Below are 22,195 nucleotides of genomic sequence, written 5' to 3'. Positions count from 1 at the left end.
CCTTAGCTCCCCATCCCAAGCTTGCTCCCAGCCATGGATCTTGCATATGCCAGTGGTTGCTTTGACCTTGCCTGGCATAACCTATCACCCAGCTTGGCCTTTGCCATCAGATGTTACAGCCTGGCCTGGCCTGGCCTGACCTTCTTGCAGGCCCCAACTCTCACTGGTAGGTGCGCAGCCTTGCCTTGCCCATCCTGCCACGCCCCCCCCCCCCCCCCAATCCCTGGCTTTCATGCAAACCAGTAGGTGTGATAGCCTAGCCTTGTTCAGCACAGCCTGTACCCCATTCTGGCTCCCACATATGCCAGTGTGCTATGGTTTGGCCTGGCCCTGCCCAGGCCACTCTCTACAGAGCCAACTTACATACCTGCTATAAATAAAGCCTGGCCTGACCAACACCCAGCCCTAACTCAAGTGCTCACCAGTGGGCGCAACGGCCTACAGAGGGAGTTTCCAGGCCCCACTCCCAGACTCAGATCTCACTTCTGCTAGGCCCCTAACCTGGTATAGTCTGCCCCGTGGTCTTGGCCCTTTTATGAGTTGGTGGATATTGTGGCTTGGTCTACCCCACACTCAATTCTTGGGTGTGCCTGTGGATGTTACAACCTGGACCAGCCCAGCCTGTTCCCAACCCCAGTACCTGTGAATGTTGTTGAGTTCCATGGTCAGGCCTAACTCAGCCCATCACCATGCCCAGCCTGTGAGCAAACCAGCTAGTATGGCAGTCCTACAGGGTGAGCTTACGATTCCCTACAGAATCTGCTCCCAGACACTGTTCTCTCATGAGCTGGTTGATGTCATGGCCCAGCCTAAAGTGGTCTACTCCCAACACTCCCTGATGGGTATTGTGCTCAGGCCCAGCTCAGGTCTCCCACATGGGCTGGTGTATTGGTTTGCCCCCAAAAGTCCTCCAGTTACCCTCCTCTAAACCACCTGGTCTTAACCCCCTCTTTTACTTGTAAGTGCAGTAGTCAGGTTGCTGGAGGTCCCCCCGAAGTCACTCCTCACCTGTCATGTTCTCCCTCAGCAGACCTTCATCCCACACATCTCCAGACCTGCTTCTCTGAGCAATCCACAACCCCCCAATGCCTGTAGATCCCCAAGCCTGGTCTTCTGGCAGTGTGCTGTGCCAGCCTGGGACCCTGCCTGCCTATCAGGGCTCATGCACACTTGGGTACGGTTGCCCTGTTGGTGTGGCGACACCCGTTCCCCCATATATTAAAAAAAAAAAATAGAATAGGTATAGTTAACACAGATTTGGCATCAACCAGGTCCAGAATGTCCTCCAGCTCTTAGCTGCTTTTCTCCCAGCAGTGTAGCACTTGCCTAGGTACAATGTAACCTAGGCTGTTGCCTACAGCTGTGGGGTATTTGAACTCTTGAACTGGTATTCTGATATACATTATGTTGGTGTTTCAGGTGGAAGTCTAACCCACAGTGCCACAATTTTAGCCCCAGGAATAAAGCTTTATTTTATTTTAAAAAACTTTTAATTTACTTAAAAGGTAGAGAAAAATAAATACACACACACACATACACACACAAATCTTCCATTTGCTGGCTCACTTCTTTTTTAATTATTAACTTTTATTTTTGATGATTTTTACATAGTTGTTTAGGGTGATAAGTGTCAAGGGCTACAGGAAGTTGGGTGAGATCACCATTTCCACATTCTCTTTTTTTTCCTTCCTATTTCTGGGGAAAGGGGGGAGACAAGGAGAGAAGCCACAACCAGACTCCCAAACACCTCTGCACCCCTGGGATGGAGGACAGCCACCCAACACCACCCCAGGGACCCAGATGTGGGGCATGCTGTGAGGGTCCTTCTCAAGAGATTTCGATAATTCAACAGTTCTGAATTACTGCCGATCTTGGCACTCCAAGTACAATGAAATCTCTCCAGAATCCACTGGCTGATATAGTCCACCATAGAGTCTCCGTTTGCCCAGATATTTACTGCCAACTCTTGACTGGGGTAGATGATCAAACTTGTTCTGTCCTCTGACCTCTTGTGGTACCAGATGTCCTCTGCAGACTCCAATGTACTGCCATATCCTCCATGTATACCTGGTCATGCTGTACACTGCTCTGTGTAAGCCAATGAGGAAGACCAGCTCTGACACATGCACTCCATGATCTGACCATGGAATCTGCAATTCTCTCCATGGTTGGGGTTCTAAGTTCAGCAGTTCAGTTGGGAGAATTCCTATAGAAATTTCATCTGAGGTGATACCTGACCTGATTCTTGTGTATGCTTGTGCTGGCTCACTTCTGTAATACTCCCAACAGTGGGCTGGGACAGGCCTACACAGAAGGAGGGAATGTAAAGTAGTTCTGCAGGAGGAATGGTGAGGACTCAGCCACTCCATGGTATGTGCCATCAGAGAGCTGGACTTGGCATTGGGGCTGTGACCCACGCCACGGCACTTCCAGTAGAGAAACTCAGGTATTCCCAGGGGTGGCCTAACCACTCTGCCAATGCCCAAGGCCTTCAGTATCGTTCTGGGTGAACTTCCCAGTCTGCCTGTCTTAACAAATCCCTGTTGGTCATCTTAGTTGGGATTGCCTTGAACTTGTAGCTTAACCCTGATGACCTGGTGTTTTTTTTGTTTGTTTTTTAATCTGGAGAGCCATCCTATCCATGAATCCTGGATAGGTTTTTGTTTGTGTCTTTCTCTGAGGCCCTCACATCACTTTTAAAAATTAAGAAAGAATAACAGAGAGAGTGAAAAGAATCTTAGATCTGTTGGTTCACTCCCCAAATAGCTGCAATGGATAGGGCTGGGCCAGGCAAAGGCAGGAGCCAGGAGCTCTAGCCTGGTCCCCGTCATGGGTGGTAGGGACGCAAGCACGTGGTCCATCTTTCGCTGCCTTGCTGGTACATAACAGCAAACTGGATTGGAAGTGGGGCAGCTGGAACATGAATCAGTGCTATGATAGGGGACTTTAGCCTCGCAAGTGGCCGCACAGCACCAGCCCCCCCTCACACTGCCTTTCCTCCATCATCATCATCCTTATTAAAGTTCACATAATTCAGGACAGATGACAGGGAAGAGCAGAGTGAAAGGCTCCCTTTCCCTGGGGACGGGGGTGCTCAGGGCGGCTGACCCAGGGCCCCCTCCAGGCCCAAGGGGGCTCATGCATGTGCACGTGTGGCTCTGCTTTCCTGTGGCATTTGCTGTCGGGGGCTCTTCCAGCATTCTTTATCGGGATCATCCACGTTGTGCAGATGTCAAGTTCTCCCCTTGTCCCTCCTGCCCCTCAGTCCTGCTTCCTGCCTCGGGAGAAATGATTAACCCATGTTGCTTATCCCCTGTGTGCTTTTTCAGGGACCCTGTGGGCGCTTCAAAGACAGAGTTACAGAGAGAAGGAGGGACAGAAAGATCTTCCATCTGCCAGTTCGCTCCCCAAATGGCTACAATGGCTGGAGCTGAGCCGATCCAAAACCAGGAGCCAGGAGCTTCTTCTGGGTCTCCCACACAGGTGCAGGGTTCCAAGGCCTTGTGCCACTCTCTGCTGCCTTTCCAGGCCACAAGCAGGGAGCTGGACTGGAAGTGTAGTTGCCAGGACTCCAACTGGTACCAGTAAGGGATGCTGGTGCTGCAGACAGAGGCCTAATGACTATGCTTCAGTACTGGCCCCATCCTTGTTTTTAAATATCAAAGGCACAGTGCTACCTGAGGTCTTCAGAAAGTTCCCAGAATCTGTGCAACACAAAGAAACTGCCTGGATTCCAAAAGTTTTGCATTAAGAAATTTAAGCTTAAAAAAGTATTTGAAAGGCAAAGAGAGAGAGAGTGAGGCAGAGAGGGAGAGAACCTTCCATTGCCTGGTTCACTTCCCAGATGGCCACAGTTGCCGGAACTGGGCTAGGCAAAGCCAGGAGTCAGGAGCCCCATCTGTGTCTGGCATGTGCATGGCAGGGGCCCAGGTACGGGGCCCTCTTCTGCTGTCTCCCAGATGCATTAGCTGGGAGCTAGATCAAAATCAGAATCAGAATCGACAGGGAGTCCATCCCCGGCACGCCACGCCTGTCTCAGGTGTTGGCTTAACCCATTGCACCTCAAATGGTGCCTCTCAGCTTCCCTCTCAGTCCTGCCTCCATGACTGCAGTGAGGGGCTTACGTGACCGTGCTGTGCACATGCTGGTGCAATCTTCTGCCTTGGGGTCACCTCGTGCCGGGACACCAGGAGGTTCCTCCTTTCCCTGAGGCTCAAGCCTTCTATTGTGCATGCACCCTGTTAAACATTCTCCCGCCAGGGGCATTTGGGTTATTTCCAGTCTTCCACTGTCAAATGCAGTGCTGCAGCCAATGGGCTGCTGTGTGCTGGTCTTTCTTGCCAGACGTGTGTTGGCGAGGCTGCGGGCCGCACCTCGGTGGGGAGGGGGCGGGGGTCTGGGTCGAAGGGCAGTGGTGCCCAGGGTTTTTATGGCAGGGGTGTTGCCCTCCCCAGGGGCCCCCCGCAGATACAGGGCGGGGAGAGCTAGTGACCGTGTTGTGCAGTTCCGACTTTTTGCTCGACAGTCTGATGGCGGCAGGTCACAGTGTGTTCTCTCTTGTGCCTTTCTCCTGGCGAGGGGCGGAGTTCCCTCCATGTGGCTAAGAGCCATGTGTGTGTCCCCTTCCTGTGTGAATTGCCCGTTCCTTTGCTCACCCACTTTGCTGTTGGGTTGCTGGTCTGTTTCTTATTTCGAGGTGTTTTCAACAAGTCAGGGAAAGAGCCCTTCGGGATGTTGGGGGGCCAGGGGTGTAACACACAGGTCCTCTGGGCTGTCCTGGATGTCCTTGAGCCTGTGGTCACAGTGCTGGGTGGGGTTTGGCAGACAGGTGTGGCTTCACAGTGGGGGTGCTCTGCCTCCACGGAGAGGTGAGTGATAGCCATCGTGGTGTGTGCTCACCCGGACACATGGGTGACTCAGGGACCCTCTTGTGGGGTGTCACCTCTTGATGTAGCGGACAGAATGAGCTATCTGGTGAGGCTGCCACTAGCGCCACCACGGCACACGGCCTGTGCTCTGTTTACTGAGTAGCAGACCACACCAAAGTCAGTGGTACAAACAGCACAGGAGAGGTGTGCACCAGTAGCACAATGGTGTGTCACTGCCAGCTGCTGCTACGTGATGTGCTATACCGGCAGCAGACATGGTAGGGCCAGCATCACCCAGGCTGATGACTGCCGCACTGTGTTGCCGTGTCACCTCTGCTACAAGTTGCAGGGCCAAGGGACTTTTGCAGCCTTTTTGTAACCTTATGGGGCCACAGTCCCTGGGGTGGGAGGCTGTTGTCCACAATATGGCCCTGTGACACGTGGCTGTAGTCTTCTATTTTCAGTCTCATCTCCTGGGTTTGTAGCATTTCCAAAAGGCTTAGGCCTTGGGCCCGGCGGCATGGCCTAGTGGCTGAAGTCCTCACCTTGAATGCCCCGGGATCCCATATGGGCACCGGTTCTAATCCTGGCAGCTCTATTTCCCATCCAGCTCCCTGCTTGTGGCCTGGGAAAGTGGTCAAGGATGGCCCAAAGCTTTGGGACCCTGCACCTGTGTGGGAGACATGGAAGAAGTTCCTGGATTCTGGCTTTGGATCGGCACAGCACTGGCCGTTGTGCTCACTTGGGGAGTGAATCAATGGATGGAAGATCTTCCTCTCTGTCTCTCCTCTCTATATCTGACTTTCCAATAAAAATAAATAAATCTTAAAAAAAAAAAAGGCTTAGGCCTCCTTGGGGTGATGTTTTTTCAATCCTTTCCTGGTTTTCTGCTCTGGCTTGGATTTTGTGAAGTATGAGGTCAGGATCTGCTTCCCTCCTACCCCCTGACTTATTCCACAGCTGTCCTAGCAACCTGACGATCCATCTGCCCGTCAGTAGTGTGAGATGTTATTTGGTTTCTGTTCAGTTCTTAGATGTTGCAGGCCTGTTTTTGAGTTTCCTGCTACATTTACTTGGTCCAGCTGCTCAGGTGCCAGGATCCCTTGCTGGTCTAACGATTGGGACCATTTCCATTCATCACTGTGATGATCATGACATCATCAAGGGCTCCAGAGCTGCTTTCTGCACTCTGCCCGCCCTCTGCCTGCTTCTGGCATATGCCTGGGGTGTGTGTAAAAGGACCGTGTGTGCCTGGAGAAGGCATGGAGCGGGCCGGGCCACGTACGGTGGCATCTTCTGCCCACAGCCCTCCTGTCAGGTCCCCAGTCACGTCCATTGCCTTCTGCCCCTGCACTGGGTGCCTTCGCTACGCAGCTCCTTCTCGGGGCTTTCTGTTTGGGGATGTTTTCTGCCAGCTGGCTCTCAGCCTCACCTCCTGCCGGGTCCCTCTAATCGCTGATGTCTGATGTCTGTGATGGTTTACCAGTCGAGCTGCTGCTCCCTCCTGGCCCAGAGGTCAGGTTCTTGGCAACGGGCAGCTCTCTGATCCATCCATCTTAGCTGCTGTGCCTCTGGTCTGTCTGCCTGCGTTAGACCCTGCTGAGCCATGTGGATGATAATAGCTGACTTTAATGGGAATTGCTGTGTTTCCATTAAGCAAGATACTGACTGGCTCTTTGCTTAAGGAAGTATTGGTCTATTTCTGTTTTGCTAAGAGTTTTGTCTTGTCTTATGCTATCTAGTCAGCTGATTTCTCTCTCCTGTCAGTCACCTTCCTGTCCACCTAGGTGGGTTCCCACCTCCCGGGAAACTCTGGAGCAGGGGCAGAATCTGAGCTCCCCTCCCCCTGCCCCAAGGGTATTTGCAATGAATGAGGAATGAATGAATGAATGAATGAATGAATGACTGCCCCCTCCCTGGTGGTGGGAGGCATCCCTCCCAGGGCCACCACAGGATGGCTGAGGCTGGGTTGATCTCTGCTTCTCCCAGGGGTGCAGCGAGACTTAAAGTCCAGCCTTGGTCTTGGCCCTCTGCTCTGGAGTCTGCTGCCTCTGAGGGAGGACCCTGGCTGGGTTCTGCTGCTGCCATCAGCCCCATCCTGCAGCTGTGGCTGTGCCTGAGGGATGTGGGCTGGACTCCGGGAGGATGTGCTAGGAGGCCTGGCACAGGCGAGAGAACTCCAGGGCAGAGCTTGCACCCACTGCCAGGCAGCTCACCTCTAACCTGTTCTTGTCTGTTTCTTCCAGGCGTGGACAGAGCCCTGTAGGCTGGGCCCCTGTGGAAGGGGCCATGGCGGAGGCAGGTGACACTGTGCTGTCAGTGGCCGAGTGGCTGCGGGCGCTGCACCTGGAGCAGTACACGGGGCTTTTTGAGCAGTATGGACTGGTGCGGGCCTCCGATTGCCACGGCCTCAGTGATGCCCGCTTGCTAGACATGGGCATGCTGCTCCCGGGCCACCGTCGCCGCATCCTGTCTGGCCTGCTCCGGGCCCACACACCCCCTGCCCCTCTCCCCTCCCCTGCTCCCCGGCCTGTGCCCATGAAACGCCACATCTTCCGTTCATCTGCACCTGTACCTGCTGCTCCACCTGAACCGCTGCCTATGGCTGGAGAGGACGAGGGCCAGCCAGCCGCACCCCCCATCCCACCCCGAAGGAGCTGCCAGCCACCTGCCTGCTTTACCACCTGCCACCCACCTGCCACTGCCCCTGCAGCCGCTCCCTTGGAACCTGCGCCGCCCCCACTGCCCGCCAAGCGGCATTCAGTGGAGTCCAACGTTCCACCCGTGCCCCCACGCACAGCACCGCCCCGCCTGCTGGTAAGGTGAGTGAAATCTCCGGAGGCGACAAAGACACCCCTGGGGTAGGGGACAGGGATAGCAGTATTGCCTAGGACGCCTCACCACAGTGTGGCTAGACTCCTGGGTGCATGTGGGTAAGTTCTGGGATGTGACCTAGCGTGGGGAGCCGGCCAGGTCTGCAGCAAGTGCAGATGGAATCAGCCCTGCCCAACTGTGGCTGGCGGTATGGGGTGAGGGGGAAGTGAGGGGAGCCAGGTCTGTGCTAACAAGGTGGGGATGTGGGGCATAGGCCAGTGGGAGCCAGATGTGGCTCTGGAATGGACAGGATCCAGGACAGTGTCAGCAGAACCCCTGTGTATGTCCTGGTGGCCTGGTGCCTTGGCTGGTCCACGGATAAAAAGTGAGCTGGGCAGAGGCCAAGAGTGGGACTAGAGGCTGAGGAGCTGCAGGCAGCAGGGTGAGTGCCAGCAGCACGAGGTGACGGGGATGTTGACAGAGGCCAGGGATGGCGGGTCATGGGGCTGGGAGCAGGACTGAGAGCTGGAATAGCAATGCCCAGTTCCCAGTGCCCCCACGGCATTCCTCAGGTCACCTCCTGCTCACCCTCTGAGTCTCTTCCCATTTTTGTGGATGCTACACTGGGACTTTTTCTGCCCTGTACTGGGGTGCCCAACAGTGGCAGGGCAGGGTAGGGGTGTGTGTGTTCAGGGGGCATTTATTGGAGCCCTTGGGTTAAGTCTGGGCAGGCTTCTTGGCCAGCCCAGGTTGGAATTTTCTGGTGCCATCATGCCATCTAGTGGCCACTGTCCTGTGTGCAGGAACTATTCCCTGGGCTTGGAGACTGTGGAGGAGCAAGACTTGGGAATGAGCAAGCCAAGGTGGGAAGCCGGACCCAGCCAGAGGAAAAGCCGGCCATGGGAGAGGGGAGGTCTAGGCTGTTGCTAAGAAGGCAGAACCCTGGGTTTGGGCCTACCAGCTGGGTGAACCCAGGGAGGAGCTGCCCTGTGGGTTGCCCCTACCCCATGGTCCACCGAGGCCTCTAGGGGCCCTCCTGGCATGGACAGTTGAGTTCTGGGTCCACACCCTGAATTCTCAGGGCACCTCATTCTGAACTTGGCCACTTCATCGGCCTCTGCTTCTGCTCCAGGAGGCCCCAGATCCACTGTGTGCTGAGGGACTTTGCAGAAAAGCCATCTTCCACAGGATAGGGTGGCTGTACTGCCCGGGTCCTGCTGTCTTTGGTGTTTGCAGTCAGATGCCTGTGATGTTCTTGGTTCACAAAGCAGAGGAAAGAAATCTTTGCTGTCCCCTGGGACAGTCTCATAGCAGATGGAGGCCTGTGCCCGTGACATAGGCCGAGGCTCGGCCCCTTTGTGTGTGTGTGTGTGTGTGTGTGTGTGTGTGTGTGTGTGTGTGTGTGGTGGAGGGTGGTACAGATGGGGCCGCTCTGCCGTCTGCCCCTACCCCCAGGGTTACACAGTGCACAGCGGGAGAGTCCCCCTTGTGTGGCTCTTGGCTGGCCTGCCTGCCCCCTGGGAATAGGGGAGTGGTGGCTGTGTGCGTCCCTGCCTGGGCTCCCAGTGAGGTCTGGGGGTCGTCTGTGTCTATCGTTTTCAGTCTCATGCCTCCAGATGAGGGCAGGCCCGGGCTCTTTTGTATGTGAGCACCCCAGGCAGGGATGGGGGGTGTGTGTGCGTGCTTGTGCAGGTTTGGAGGGTTTGGACACGTATGGGCACCCACATGTTCTGGATGTACAAATGCATGGGGACTTGCAGGACTTCAGCAGTGATGGGAAGTGATGTGTGAGTTTGCCGGGGCCTGTGCCCATGTCCTGCTGTGTGGAGCTGAGGGTGAGGGAGGTAAGTGTATGTGGTTTGTGGTTTGTGCACGACCCAGTGTGAGCTGGAATGTGCAAGCCACATCCATGCTTCCCAGAGAGTGAACCCACTAGTGTGTTAGCTCCTGGGGGCAAGGAACTCTGGGATTTGTTTATTGATCCCTGCATAGGGGCATGTCGCTGTGGGTGGTGGGTGGTGAGTGCTGGTGCTGGCACTACAGGGAGTGCCCACAGCACGGTCAGGGGCACAGGGTTGGACGGCCCTGTTCCCTTTCCCCACATGTGAGAGGAGAGACTTCCAGGGAGGCCAGGGACAGACAAGAGAGGGGAGCTGAGGCCACAGACAAGGTATAAGCAAATCAAGAAACCAGCTCCTCCCCAGACCCTGCAGCCTTTCCCATTTTTTAAAAGGCAGACTTACAGAGAAAAGGAGAGACAGAGAGAAAGATCTTCACTCCCCAAGTGGCTGCAGCGGCTGGAGCTGAGCTAATTGAAGCCAGGAGTCGGGAGTTTCTTCCGAGTTTCCTATGTAAGTGCAGGATCCCAAAGCTTTGGACCAGCCTCGACTGCTTTCTCAGGCCACAAGCAGGGAACTGGAAGGGAAGTGGAGCCACCGGGACACAAATTTGTGCCCATATGGGATCCTGGTGCTTAAAGGGGGAGGATTAACCAATTGAGCCATTGTGCTGGGGCCTTCCTTTTTTTTTTTCAAGATTTATTTATTTTGAAAGTTAAGAGTTACGGCTGGGGCAGAGGTTTTTCATTGTTTCACTTGCCACATGGCTATAATGGCTAGGGCTGTGTCATGCCCAAGCCAGGAGCCAGGAGCTTTTTCTGGGTCTCCTATGTGAGGTGAGGGACCCAAGCACGGGGTCCATGCTCCTCTGCTTTCCTAGGTGCACTAGCAGGGAGCTAGATCGGAAGTGGAACAGCCGGGACAGGAACCAATGCCTGTACGGGATGTGGGTGCTACTTGCTGTGGTTCTACCACCACACCGGCCCCACACTTTCCCATTTTTTTTAAGCCTGCAATTGAGAAGTTGCCCAGAGGTCTAGAGACACTCCCAAACCTGTCTGAAGCTGCCCAGCCCCACAGCACTGCAGAGAGCGCTGCTGGTACAGACTCTTCCTGGGCTCAGCCTACCGGGTTAACTCTCACTTCCCCCAAGGGAGAAGAGGTGCTTGATCGCTTTTATTTAAGATTTAATTATTTTTATTGGAAAGGCAGATTTACAGAGGGAAGGAGAGAGACAGAAAGAAAGATCCGTCTGCTGGTACACCCCCCCCCCCAAATGGCTGCAATTGCCGGAGCTGAGGCAATCCGAGACCAGGAGCCAGGAGCCAGGAGCCTCTTCCGGGTCTCCAACGCGGTTGCAGAATCCCAAGGCCTTGGACCATCCTGCACTGCTTTCCCCAAGCTACCAGCAGGGAGTCGGAAGGGAAGTGGAGCAGTCAGGACAGAAACCAGTGTCTGTATAGGCTCCTGGCACATGCAAGGTGAGGATTTAGCTACTAGGCCACTGTGCTGGGCTTGAGAGGTGCTTTCTTTTTTTGTTACTTTATTTTTAACACTGAGGGAGTGTACTGAGCATACTCTGGCCAGGAAGGCCCCTCTAGCCCATTTCCCCAGGCCTTCTTTTATTTGTTTGGAAAGCAAATAGAGACAGAGAGCTCCCATTTTCCCTTTCATTTCTCCAGATCCTCCCAGCAACCAGGGCTGAACCAGGCCAAGGCCAGGAGCTAGAAACTCAATCTTGGCATCTCATAGGGGCTACAAGGACTACCACCTACTTGAACTGTTGCTTGCTGCTTCCCAGGACAGCAGGCATTGGAGCGGAGGCAGACCCCCAGCACTGTGATGGGAGAGACATGCTTGCTCAGTTAGATCTTGACTGCAGCACCGAATGTCCTAGGGCCCCACGACAGCGCCCCCTTCAGCTTGCCCTGGGCCTCAGAACCTTTGGAAAAGGAAGGCATCTTTGGGAAAGAGGAGGTACCTGCTGTGCTGGCCAGATTCCCCCAACTGCCTAGCAGCAGCCCAACCAATCGCAGGTCGTTCTTCAGGATGATCACTTGTTGCTGGGGCAGGACTTGTTCCCTCCCATCAGCCACTCTGAGCCTTTCAGGGCCTCCTTGTGGTGGGGGTGGGGAAGGAGTGAGGCCATGGCCAGGGCTTCGTGGATGTCCACCTCACTGCACCGGGCCGGAGCCCCAGGAACCCATCGTGCGTGCACCACTGGGCTTGTTGTCCCGGGCCAGTCTGGCTGGGGGTGCGGCCCCGGGTGGGGTGCCCCAGGGAATTGTGGGTGGCCGCTGGCCTAGGAGGCTGTTTTCAGGAAGTGTATATTGGCCGGGGCTGCGGAGGGGGTGGGCGGGGGAAGGCGGGAGCAGGAAGCCAGGGAGACCAGCACTGGATCCGACAGAAACAAACACACACTCGCTCTCATACTCAAGGACAGGGCCTCCTGCCTTCTCACACATACACACACGCGCGTATACACGCACACGCGCGTGCACTTGGAGACACAAGGCACCGTGCGCAGAGCTTCACCTGGGCCTTTCACACACCTGGGCCCCAGGGCTGGGGCTGCTTGCCTTGGCTGTGCATGGGCAGGCTCGGCCGCGTCTGCACACACTGAGCCTGCCTGGCCGGTGCCTCGGTGCCTCGGGAGCCTGTGAGCCCAGGACCCAACGGGCAGGTGAGGGTGAGCATGAGCGAGGGGCGGCCCAGGTGGGTGAGAGGGAGGGAGGAAGGGAAGGAGAGAGGGAGGAAGGGAGGAGGCTGCCTCAGGACTAGGGGAAGGTGTGTGGGGGCGCAGGAGGCCCTGCTGGTGTACCCATCTGTCTGTCGGCACCGCTGGGCTGGCTTTTCTGCTGTGCTCCCCTCTTCCTTCTGTGTGCCTGTGGGATTTCCTGTCTCTCCCACTTTGTTCTGTCTCCCCACTTCATTCCCTGCCCGTTCTTCCCTCGCTTACTCTGGCTCCCCAGGGCTTGCCATCAGCCCGTCTTCTGGGGGCCTGCCAGGAGCCCCATGGGCTGCTCCCTTCTGTGGCCCCTGCCCTTCCAGAACCTGGTGCTGACCTCCATCCTCTGTCTGCTCCCCGCACCCTTCGGGGATTCCCTTGGTGAGGCTTAGATTGCTTTATCTCACTGTCAAGTTCAAGGGTACGGTGCTTCTGAATGACCCCCTCCCCCCAGTCCAGGGTGGTGGGAAGACCTGCAGGGGGCTGACATTTAGTCTGAGTGGTGGCTCCCCCTCCCCCTCAGGGCTGGTGGCTCTGCTGATGGCTCGGTGGGCACCTTGGGGAGGGGTGAGGGTACCAGTTCCCAAGAAACTCAGCAATCTTGTGCTTGACCCCGGGGACCGTAGACAGGCCTGTAACTAGGGTCTGCGCCCCTACCTGGCTTCTCGATCCATAGGGACCAGTGGACACCTGTACCTGTTCTTGCTGCAGTACAGCCCTCAGCTGGGCACTCGGAAGGGTGAGCAACCTGAGGGCTCAACTTCCTCCTGCCCTGTTGCCTTCAGGACTAACACAAAGCCAGAGCTAGGGAACTTGGAGAATGTTGCCATGGGTTGCATGGGGTCTCCACTATCCCCTGCCTGGTGGCAGCCAGGCTAGCCCTATAGGGAGGCCCAGTGGTGGAAATGCCTAGGAGAGCCCAGCAGGCTGTGCTAGGTGAGAGGACAGGCTGGTGGTGGGGGGTGGACTTCCTGGAGGAGGAAGGTCATTAATTAAAACAAAAACAAGCTGTCTACTGAGTGCCAGGCACACAGTGGTTGCTTAGAAACTGGAAGCTGTTGGCCCTGGGGCAACAGCTAGGTGCTGGGTGGAGCTTTGGTTATGCAGGTAGACTGCAGGTGGCTGGGATGCTGCTGTGCAGGCAGGAAACTGCTGACCTCCTGCAGGGGTCAGCATGAGGAGAGGGGTGGTTATTCAACCATTCACACTTGCCAGAGCCCCTTTTGTGTTGGCCGCTGCTGATGGTCCACAGCACAGTATATCCCAGTACCCAGGAGAGGGCTTTGTGTATATATGTGTGGAGGGGGTGGGATGGCTGTGCAGAATTGAGTGGAGCCCTGGCCTGGGGACCTCCTGAGGGGGGCAACAAGGCAGAGGGGGCCAAGCAGGACCAGGAGGCATAGTCCCCAGGCCTAGGTCTCTATGGAGGTCCTGGGTGGGAATGAGGAAGTGGACAGCTAGGAAAGTTTGGCTGTGTGGGAAGGGCAGGTGGCTGGGCCAGCCTTGCCTGGCCACCCTCCCCTGTGAGTTCAGGACCTGGAACTGGCCTGGGCTGTGTCCTAGAAGTCTTTGAGGTCATTTCAGCAACCCCAGCATGGACAGATGCAGATGTACTGAACAGTCGGAAGTGTTGAGGCTGGGGGAACCCCAAGGAGGCCTAAGGCCAGCCTGAGGCTTGAGGGGAGTCCTCCTCCAGCTAGGGGGGGTGGTACAGGATTGGGGTCTTTAACAGAAGGAGAGGGTGCTAGGGAGACAGGTGGAGGGAACTCGCAGGCAGAGGCTTGGGAGTGTGTGTGGGTGCACACTGTAGCCCACTCCAGACAGTGGGGGTGTATGTGCTGGGAAGTCCTTTTGCCCCGCTCTGTGGCTCTGCTTGTCCCTGGAGTAAAATCTAGCTCCTATGCAGAAACTGGTGTAGACAGAAAGATACAATGGGAGAGTCAGTGGAGGTTGGTGCCCTAGGGTGCCTGTGTCTGGACCAAGCTGCAGGGCCTGGGTGGCCGTCAGCTGCAGGACGCTGTCCTGAGGACCCAGGGAAGTGGCTGTCCTTGGTGGGATCATGGGGAGGCCTGGAGGTGCCAAGGAAAGAGGGCTACATGGTCAGGGGCCTGTGCGTCTCCTGGTGGCTGTGGAGACCTGCTGGCCCTCAGCATGTGGGAGAGCTGCTGTGTGTTCTCCCCTGATCCACTAAGTCAGATGGCCCAAGCTGATGGCTTCAGCAGGCCATCCTGGGCAAGCTGGTCCTGCCCAGAGTGCCCAGGCTTGCTATGGATACACTGGGGGAGAGAAGATGGGTTCACATATCCAAGGTTTAGAGGGGAAAGGGTTGAAGATGGCAGCCATCTCGAAGACCCTCCTGGAGGACTGGGCACCAGGGGCTGCATCTCAAGGGGCTAGTGGGCTGAAGGGGAGGTGCAGATAAAATAGTGTGAGCACGTGCTTGGAGGTAGGGTCTGGCTAGGTGGGGGGCATGCCCGGGAACGTGTGGCTCTGCTCATCTAATGAGTAGCATCCCAGTTGGGGTCTGGCTCCGCAGGGGCTCCTTTCCCGGCAGCAGCACACTGCCCTTTCCCCTGGGGTTTTTCCCACATGTCATGTTCTCTGCCACCACTTCTCCTTTCCTGCGCCCAGCCCTGACTCAGCAGGGCCCTGATCCCTGGCACTAGGCAGGCTGGGGTCAGCTAGGAGGCCTCCTGGAGGAGGTGGCTCAAGAGGGAGGTCTGGAGGTTTCCTGGTGGCCTGGAGGCCTCAGCCCAGCCCTGTGCAAGCTGTGTTGGCAGGGGAGCCTTTGTGCCTGCCTGCCTCTCCTTTCTTACCATGAGGCCAGCGGCAGGACTTCAGGCTTTGACCTTGCCCTTCACGGATGAGTTGGCCAGACCCTGAGTCCAGTGGCCTGTGGGCAGGAACCTCAGGTCTTGGCTGGCCTCATTGGCTGGGCCATGGTGCTGGCAACCTGGGTTTGAATCCCAGTTGTGGGACTCAGTTTCCTCTTCTGCTGCATGGGATGAGCCTTAACCTTAACCCTTGTGGTGATCGAGTGAATGGACGCATGTGCGGTGCCTGGAAGAGAGCTGGGACCGTGTGTTGGTAGACACTCTGGATTGGAAAGTCAGATATAGAGAGAGGAAGAGAGACAAAGAGGAAGATCTTCCATCCATTGATTCACTCCCCGAGTGGCCAAAATGGCCAGAGCTGAACTGATCTGAAGCCTGAGCCAGGAGCTTCCTCCAGGTCTCCCACACAGGTGCAGGGTCCCAAGGCTTTGGGCTGTCCTCCACTGCTTTCCCAGGCCACAAGCAGGGAGCTGCATGGGAAGTGGGGCTGCAGGGATTAGAACCGGTGCCCATATGAGATCCTGGCACATGCAAGGCGAGGACTTTAGCCGCTAGGCCGCTTCGCCAGCCTGACACTCTGGATTCTTTTTAAAAAATATTTATTTATTTGAAAGGCAGAGTTACAGAGAGGGTAGAGGAGACAGATAAAGAGAGGGAAATCTCCCATCCACTTTGATTCACCTCCCAAATGTCTGGAATGACTACAGCTGGGCTAAGCCAGAAACTTCTGGGTCTCTCATGTGGGTGCAGGGTCCCAAGGACTTGGGCCATCTTCCACTGCTTTGCCAGGCCATTAGCAGGAACCTAGAGCAGAAGTGAAATGGGGGTGGGGGCACAAACCAGTGCCCATACAGAGTGCTGGCATTGCAGGCGGTAGCTTTGCCAGCCTCACTCCTGATTCTTAATGGGAATGCAGCACTCCATGTAATTACTTGGTGCCCTTGCCTGGTGCTGAAGAGATGAGAGCCATGGTGAGGGTGTGCAGGCAAGCCTCAGGAACAGTGAGGGGTGAACTGGGTACCAGGGGTGCAGCCTAGCTGCCTGGACCCTAAGGATGTGGCTCAGAGGTGGTGCGGAGGAGGAGGTGTTGACACTACTCTTCAGTCCCGACTTTGGTTGCAGCCCACTCCTCAACCCAGCCCCTGAGTGTGGGGCTCTGCTCTCAGCTAATCACAGGCTCAGCCTCCACAGGCCCTTCTTTTTGGGCTGTGAGAGCAGTGGGTGATGGGCTTTTCCAAGTTTCCATGGACATGGCACCTGACCCGCTGGTTTCTACCCAGGGCATCATGGTCATCATTCACCCTTGCATTTGCTCCGCCCTGGCAGAGTCCACACCTGTGTCTTGGATGCTGAAGCCCTTGGGCTGATGGGATGGGTCTTGGAACACCTGGGAGGCAGTGAATATCTAAGTCTGGGAAGGAAAGAGGAGAGAGGCTCCCAGTTCAGGACTGGGAGTTGGTTTCGGAGGCGCTGGTCTGCACCTTCACTCATGATGTCCGTTCCCATCAAGTTGCTTTCCTTTGCTGAGAAATTCCTCTTAATCACAAAAGTGCCAGTCAGGCTTCACTTCCAGGAAGCCTTCTCTGACCACTCCCTGTGGCGTCTTTATCCCTCCTCCAGAGTGGAGAGCCAGTGGGCATGGGTGGCTCAAAGCTGGACCCTTCGGGACAGGTGACCAGCTCATTCAGGCCAAAAGAGAATGTCTCCCTTCTAGGGGACTGGGAGAGTTGGGGAGAGAAAGGGGTCTCCGTTTGTACAGGCAGTGTAATAGGTGACTTTTGCAGGGGCCCAGTTGAGACAGGAACCCCATGGGTTTGAGTTCCAGCCCCTTCATGCAATGATGCCCAACTCTGGTTCTGTTCCCAGCCTGCCCTCCAAGGAGGAGGGGTCATTTCCGCCACCACTGTCACCTGCTCCCCAGCCAGAGCCTGTGGAACACCCACCCATCCTCTCCTGTGTGCCTTCCAAGCCCTCATCTCCACCTCCTCCTCGCCCTCCAGAGAAACCCCCGAAGCCAGCCCGCCTGCCCCCAGAGTTTGGTGAGTGGGGTCAGGGGGCTGGAGTGGCCATCTTGTGTTGCCCTGTCTGTGACTGGTATATGACCCTGGGTGGAGGCGGGGCTATGGCCTCCTCAAGCATCATGCTCTTCTTTCTTGAGCTGGAAACCGCATGTTGCCCACTGCCTATTGGGAGTTGGCCACATTTTAAGTCCCATGGCTGTGAGTGCTTCCTTGTCCTTGAATTGTTTCCTTCTCTCTGTAATTGGTTGTCCTTTTTTGGGACTGTCCCCGCCTCCGACCCCCAAGCTTGCTGCCTGGTCAGGGCTCCCTGTGGTGACCCGGCCTGTCCTTTGGTATAAATAGCATTTCCTGTCTCCTGTGCTGGGTTTTAACGGCCAGGCTGGGGTGGGGGTGGGAGTCTTTCTCGGCTTGGCTTGGCTTGGGGGTGGCTCTGGGGGAGTAGACCCAGTAAGCCCAGGGTCCTTGCCTCTAAGTCCTCTCTCTTTCTCTTATCTTCCCAGATGACTCTGACTACGATGAGGTCCTGGAGGAGGGGCCTGGGGCCCCAGCCAGCGTGATGACCAAGAAGGTGGGCCAGGGCGGTGGTTAGGGTCAGTTGGCTGCTTGTCCTGCACCCCCTGCGCAGCCATTTCCCTGGGGAGCTCCCATCTTCCACTGTACTTGTTGGCATACAGGGGTCAAGTGCAGCCTGAAGCAGGGGTACCAGGGTCTGAAGTTTTGCTCCTATCTTGGGCTGCCTCGGGGTGGTGTGGGTGACCTCCTCTTCCTCCCCACATCCAGATGCCTCTTGCTGTCCAGAGGCCTCTTGTCTCTTGCTCTCTGAGTTTCTGCCCTATGTGTGCAGCCCCTCAGCTTCCTACCTTCATCCACTGCTCCCCATCACATGCTCCTGATTCTGTTTTCCCTGAGACTTTGGGTCCTGGGTGGGCTTGGCCTGCAAGCACAGGGGGCTGTGAAGCAACAAAAGTGAAAGTGTCAAGTTGTATGAGTCAGGATGGAGCAGGTAGCCCCTGGGTGGGTGTGACGTGGGTCATGATGCCAAGTGGGTCTGGGGGTGCAGGAGGAGCCCCCAGCAATCCGAGTCCCGAGGGCCGTGCGCGTGGCCAGTCTGCTGAGCGAGGGGGAGGAGCTGTCCGGGGAAGAGCCAGGGGAGGAGGAGGAGGACCACGCCTACGAAGGCGTCCCCAAGTGAGTGCTCTTCTTCCCGCCCTGCCCTCTTCCTGCCCCAAGCCCCATCCCATCCTGCCCTCTCCCTCCTCGGTCTCCACGGCTCCTACCTGCCCCCAGCCTGCCCCTCCCCGGCCGTGTTCCCTAGTGGCGGATGGCGTGCCAGCAGCCTGAGCTCATCACTGCCTGGCTTCCTCCTCGAGCTCCCAACACCTGCCATGGACGGGCTAGCCGGGGGCTCCACCCCTGTCACACGACTCATCAAAGCTGGCTGGCTGGACAAGAACCCACCACAGGGGTGAGTAAGGCCCCTTGGGCCACTGGAACTCCATGGATCACGGGAGGGTCCTGGGACAATATGTGTAGTGCTCCCTGCCAGACCTGGGTTTTAGCAACTTTGGAAGTCCCAATTTGAGTTTGACTTAAGTGATTCTTGCTATGGCAAAGCAGCTGTTTGGGATCTTTCCTGCCCTTAGCCCACTTACCCTAACCCTCTGTTGAGGCTGCAGGGGTCCAGGGGCCATCTCTTGGCCACTGCCCTCATCCCCATCCCCTGCTTGGTGCCCCCTGCACCTTGTGCCCTGCCAGGTCTTACATTTATCAGAAGCGGTGGGTGAGACTGGATGCTGATTACCTGCGCTACTTTGACAGTAACAAGGTGAGTTCCAGGCAGAGTCCCTTGGGTCTGACTCCCAGAACCGGCCAGAGCCAGTGCAGGGAGATGCAGCTACAACCTCTATACTGGTGAGGGTGGGCTGCGAATGAGTCCTGGGGACTGGGAGGGCACCTCATCTGCATGCCTTGAAGCTTGGTTCTTGGCTCTGCCCCAGGATGCTTACTCCAAGCGCTTCGTCTCAGTGGCCTGCATCTCCCGTGTAGCTGCCATCAGCGACCAGAAGTTTGAAGTGATCACTCACAACCGAACCTTTACCTTCCGGGCTGAGAGTGATGGTGCGAGCTGGGAGGGGAGATGTGCTGTGAGGCAGGGAGTGATGTGCAAGCTGGGGTTGGAGCCAGAGATTGCCTAGGTCTGGCAAGGTGATGTGGGGAGGGGAGCAGTTTGGGCGGGGTTCTTGGCACAGTCCAGCCTGAGGCTCACAACTCTACCCTGCCTGCAGCGGAGTGCAAGGAGTGGCTGCAGGCTCTGCAGCAGGCAGTGGCCGAGCATCGAACCCAGGCTCGGCTGTCGGGTACTTACCCATCAGGGGTTCGAGGCTTGGAACAGCCCGACCATGCCGGCAGCCTGGAGCTGCGGGGCTTCAAGAACAAGCTATATGTGGTCGTGGTTGGGGACAAAGTGCAGCTCTACAAGAACCTAGAGGTGAGGAGGGGTTGGCCAGCCCCGTAGCTTCTCCCTGCCCCTTTGCACCACCAACCCCAGCCCCAAGCCTGTCCCAGGCCTGCCTGATCTCAGCTTGCTCTGGGTCCACCAGGGACCTGAGCCCTGCCCTTTCTGTAGCCCCTCCTGCCCCCAGTTCTGGCCCCCTAATCCAGCCCACTGGGTGTCACCATGGCTCCTTCCTCTACCCTGTTGCTCATGGCCCTGAGCCCAGCCACTGATGATGCCTGGATTCCCAGTCTTCCCTCTTCTTTCTCCGCATTCTGGTCCCTGAGATCCCACACCCTGCCTTCCCCGCTCTGACCTGAGGCCTTGCCCTCTTCCCCTCCCCACCTGCCCACCAGGAGTACCACCTGGGCATTGGCATCACGTTCATTGACATGAGCGTGGGCAATGTGAAGGAAGCCGACCGGCGCAGCTTTGACCTCACCACGCCCTACCACATCTTCAGGTGAGTCCCCCACCCTCATCCCCCACCCCACATCTCACGTCTGCTGCTGCTTTCGGCCTGGATGCCCTCCATCCCCTGCCTGCCTGCACTCACACACCATTCATCCTCCATCCCAGCCACCCTTGCCTGGCTGCCCCCACTGCACCATGCGCAAAGTACCCAGAACTGCCTTTGTGTTCCCACTGCCAGCTTCCCGGGCAGCACCCCTGGCATCCTTTGTTGCTGCCGCCTGGGCCTGGGCTTGTCCCTCCATGTCTGTTTGTCCTTTGCCTCCTCCTGGATCCTTGGATGCATCCCTGTCCACTGGGTAACCTGGAAGATGCCTGGGTGTCTCTGTTGCAGTTTCCCCAGGGCCCTGAGGGGGCTGTTGTCAAACTGCCAGGGGAGCTCAGCTGGCCTATGGCCACTGCCCGTGGCCATCCATCCACAGCTGACTCCTTGAGACTGTGTGTCAGCTTCCTGGTTCCTGGCCGCCCCAGGGCCTCTCCCTACCTGTGGACACCCCCACCTCTCCTCCTTACCACCTCTGCCTGCCCCTCCATGGCTGCCTGTCTGAGCCTCCTCGTTACTTCTCACGGGACTGAGGCCCAAGGGTTGTTTTCTGCAAGCCACAGCTTTATCCGTTCATGTCTGGAGTTCTGTCTGATGGGTCTAGGCCTGCAGTTCTGTACCTGGGGGACTTGACTGTCACTCACTTCTTGATGACCTCTCTGCTGGTATGGAGGGGATCCTACTTTGTCGGTTCTCCAGAGGCCTCCCCTCACCTCCAGCTTCCTGGGGCTGCCCACTGCTCTGCTGGGAGCCTGATGGGTATTTAGCACAAAGGGGTCTACCTGCCATCCTGGAGGCTGCTCTGGAAGCCTGCAGACCTGGGGCAAGGGTGTGGGGTGGGTGGCTCTGGCACCTGGCGCATCCCATGCCCCAAGACACACTGGGTAAAGGCAGTCCAGTGCCTTTTTTTTTTAAAAAAAGATTTATTTATTTATTTGAAAGGTAGTTACTGAGAGACAGGGAGAGACAGATCTTCTACCCCACTGATTCGCTTTCCATGTGCCTAGGGCTGGACCAGGCTGGAGCCAGGAGCTTCTCCAGGTCTCCTACATGGCTTCAGGGTCCCACACACTTGGACCATCCTCCTCTGCTGCTTTCCCAAGCACATCAGCAGAAAGCTGGATGGGAAGATGGGAAAGTGGAGCAGCTGGGACTTGAACCAGCACCCATGTGGGTTGTCAGTACCGCATACAGTGGCTTAACCACTGTTAGTTACTAGTCCAGTATCTCTTGTAAACCAGCATCCGTTTTCCTTCCACCAGTGTCGCCTTCCTCAGCCATGAGTGGTGGCTGGTGTGCCCTTGAGCAAACACTCTTGGTGTGGAGGTTGTGGCAGCAAGGAGGGGGCTGGCGAGGTCTTAGTTTTAAGGGTAGTCATCCATTTCTTACTCAATCAGGGCTCCTGCCCCAGACAGCAGGGACCACTGCAGCAGGGTCACAGGTGCCAGGAGCTGTTGGCAGGGCGTTCGGTTTTGGGGCCTAAAGCCAGGAGCCAGGAACTCCCTCCAGGTCTGCCGTGTGTGAATGACAGACAGGGACCCATGACCTTGGGCTGTCAGCTGCTGCCTCCCAGGATGTATGTGAGCAGGAAGCTGGATGATAGAGGAGGAGCTGGGACTCCAGCTGGCACTGCAGTCCCAGCTGGGCTGTTGGGGGCACTACACCCTGGAAGGGGATTCGGAAGACATCTCTCTGCCTTGTCCTTCACACATGCACCCTCTCTCTTGTGCCTGTCCTTAAATCCCAGTCTTAAATCCTTCCTGCAGGCCCTGAAGTGCCCTGTGTGCACCCTACCCTGTACTTGCTGCCTCCCATCCCCACCCCAGGTCTAGAACACCCTCCTGCATTGTCACCTTCCTCCTCTGTCAAGTCTTTGCTCAGGCATCCTATACTTCCTAATTCCCTGGCCAGGACACAAGTCCTGTGTTCCCCCCTGGCCTCCTGGGTCCCTCAAGTTCATTAGTATTCTTTTCCCTGCCCAAACCTGCCTACCTCACCAAGCCCATGCAGGATGCCTTTGCTCTTATGACAGAGGGCTCCTAGCACCTTGCCTCAGCACTCCACCAGTTCCTCCTCTCCTGTGT

At 56.6% G+C, this 22,195-nt stretch overlaps 1 protein-coding gene across 7 annotated transcripts in view; it reads left to right on the top strand.

Annotated features, from left to right (window-relative positions):
* Positions 1-22,195, top strand: part of ARAP1 (ArfGAP with RhoGAP domain, ankyrin repeat and PH domain 1) — a 55,604-nt gene that overhangs the window by 17,141 nt on the left and 16,268 nt on the right. For all 7 annotated transcript variants that reach the window (XM_040964391.1, XM_040964389.1, XM_040964393.1 and 4 more), the window contains 9 exons: positions 7,115-7,690; positions 16,949-17,121; positions 17,604-17,671; positions 18,164-18,291; positions 18,419-18,568; positions 18,859-18,928; positions 19,101-19,221; positions 19,389-19,591; positions 19,954-20,060. In XM_040964391.1, coding sequence (XP_040820325.1) covers positions 7,158-7,690; positions 16,949-17,121; positions 17,604-17,671; positions 18,164-18,291; positions 18,419-18,568; positions 18,859-18,928; positions 19,101-19,221; positions 19,389-19,591; positions 19,954-20,060 — 1,553 coding nt within the window. In that variant the 5' untranslated portion in view covers positions 7,115-7,157. The remainder of the gene's footprint in view (positions 1-7,114; positions 7,691-16,948; positions 17,122-17,603; positions 17,672-18,163; positions 18,292-18,418; positions 18,569-18,858; positions 18,929-19,100; positions 19,222-19,388; positions 19,592-19,953; positions 20,061-22,195) is intronic.

This window comes from Ochotona curzoniae, unplaced genomic scaffold (genome assembly GCF_017591425.1).
Source record: "Ochotona curzoniae isolate NIBS_2020 unplaced genomic scaffold, NIBS_Ocur_1.0 scaffold_3223, whole genome shotgun sequence".
NCBI classification, from domain to species: Eukaryota; Metazoa; Chordata; class Mammalia; order Lagomorpha; family Ochotonidae; genus Ochotona; species Ochotona curzoniae.
Note: the sequence above shows the minus strand (reverse complement) of the source record. Positions and strands in the feature narration are given on the sequence as shown.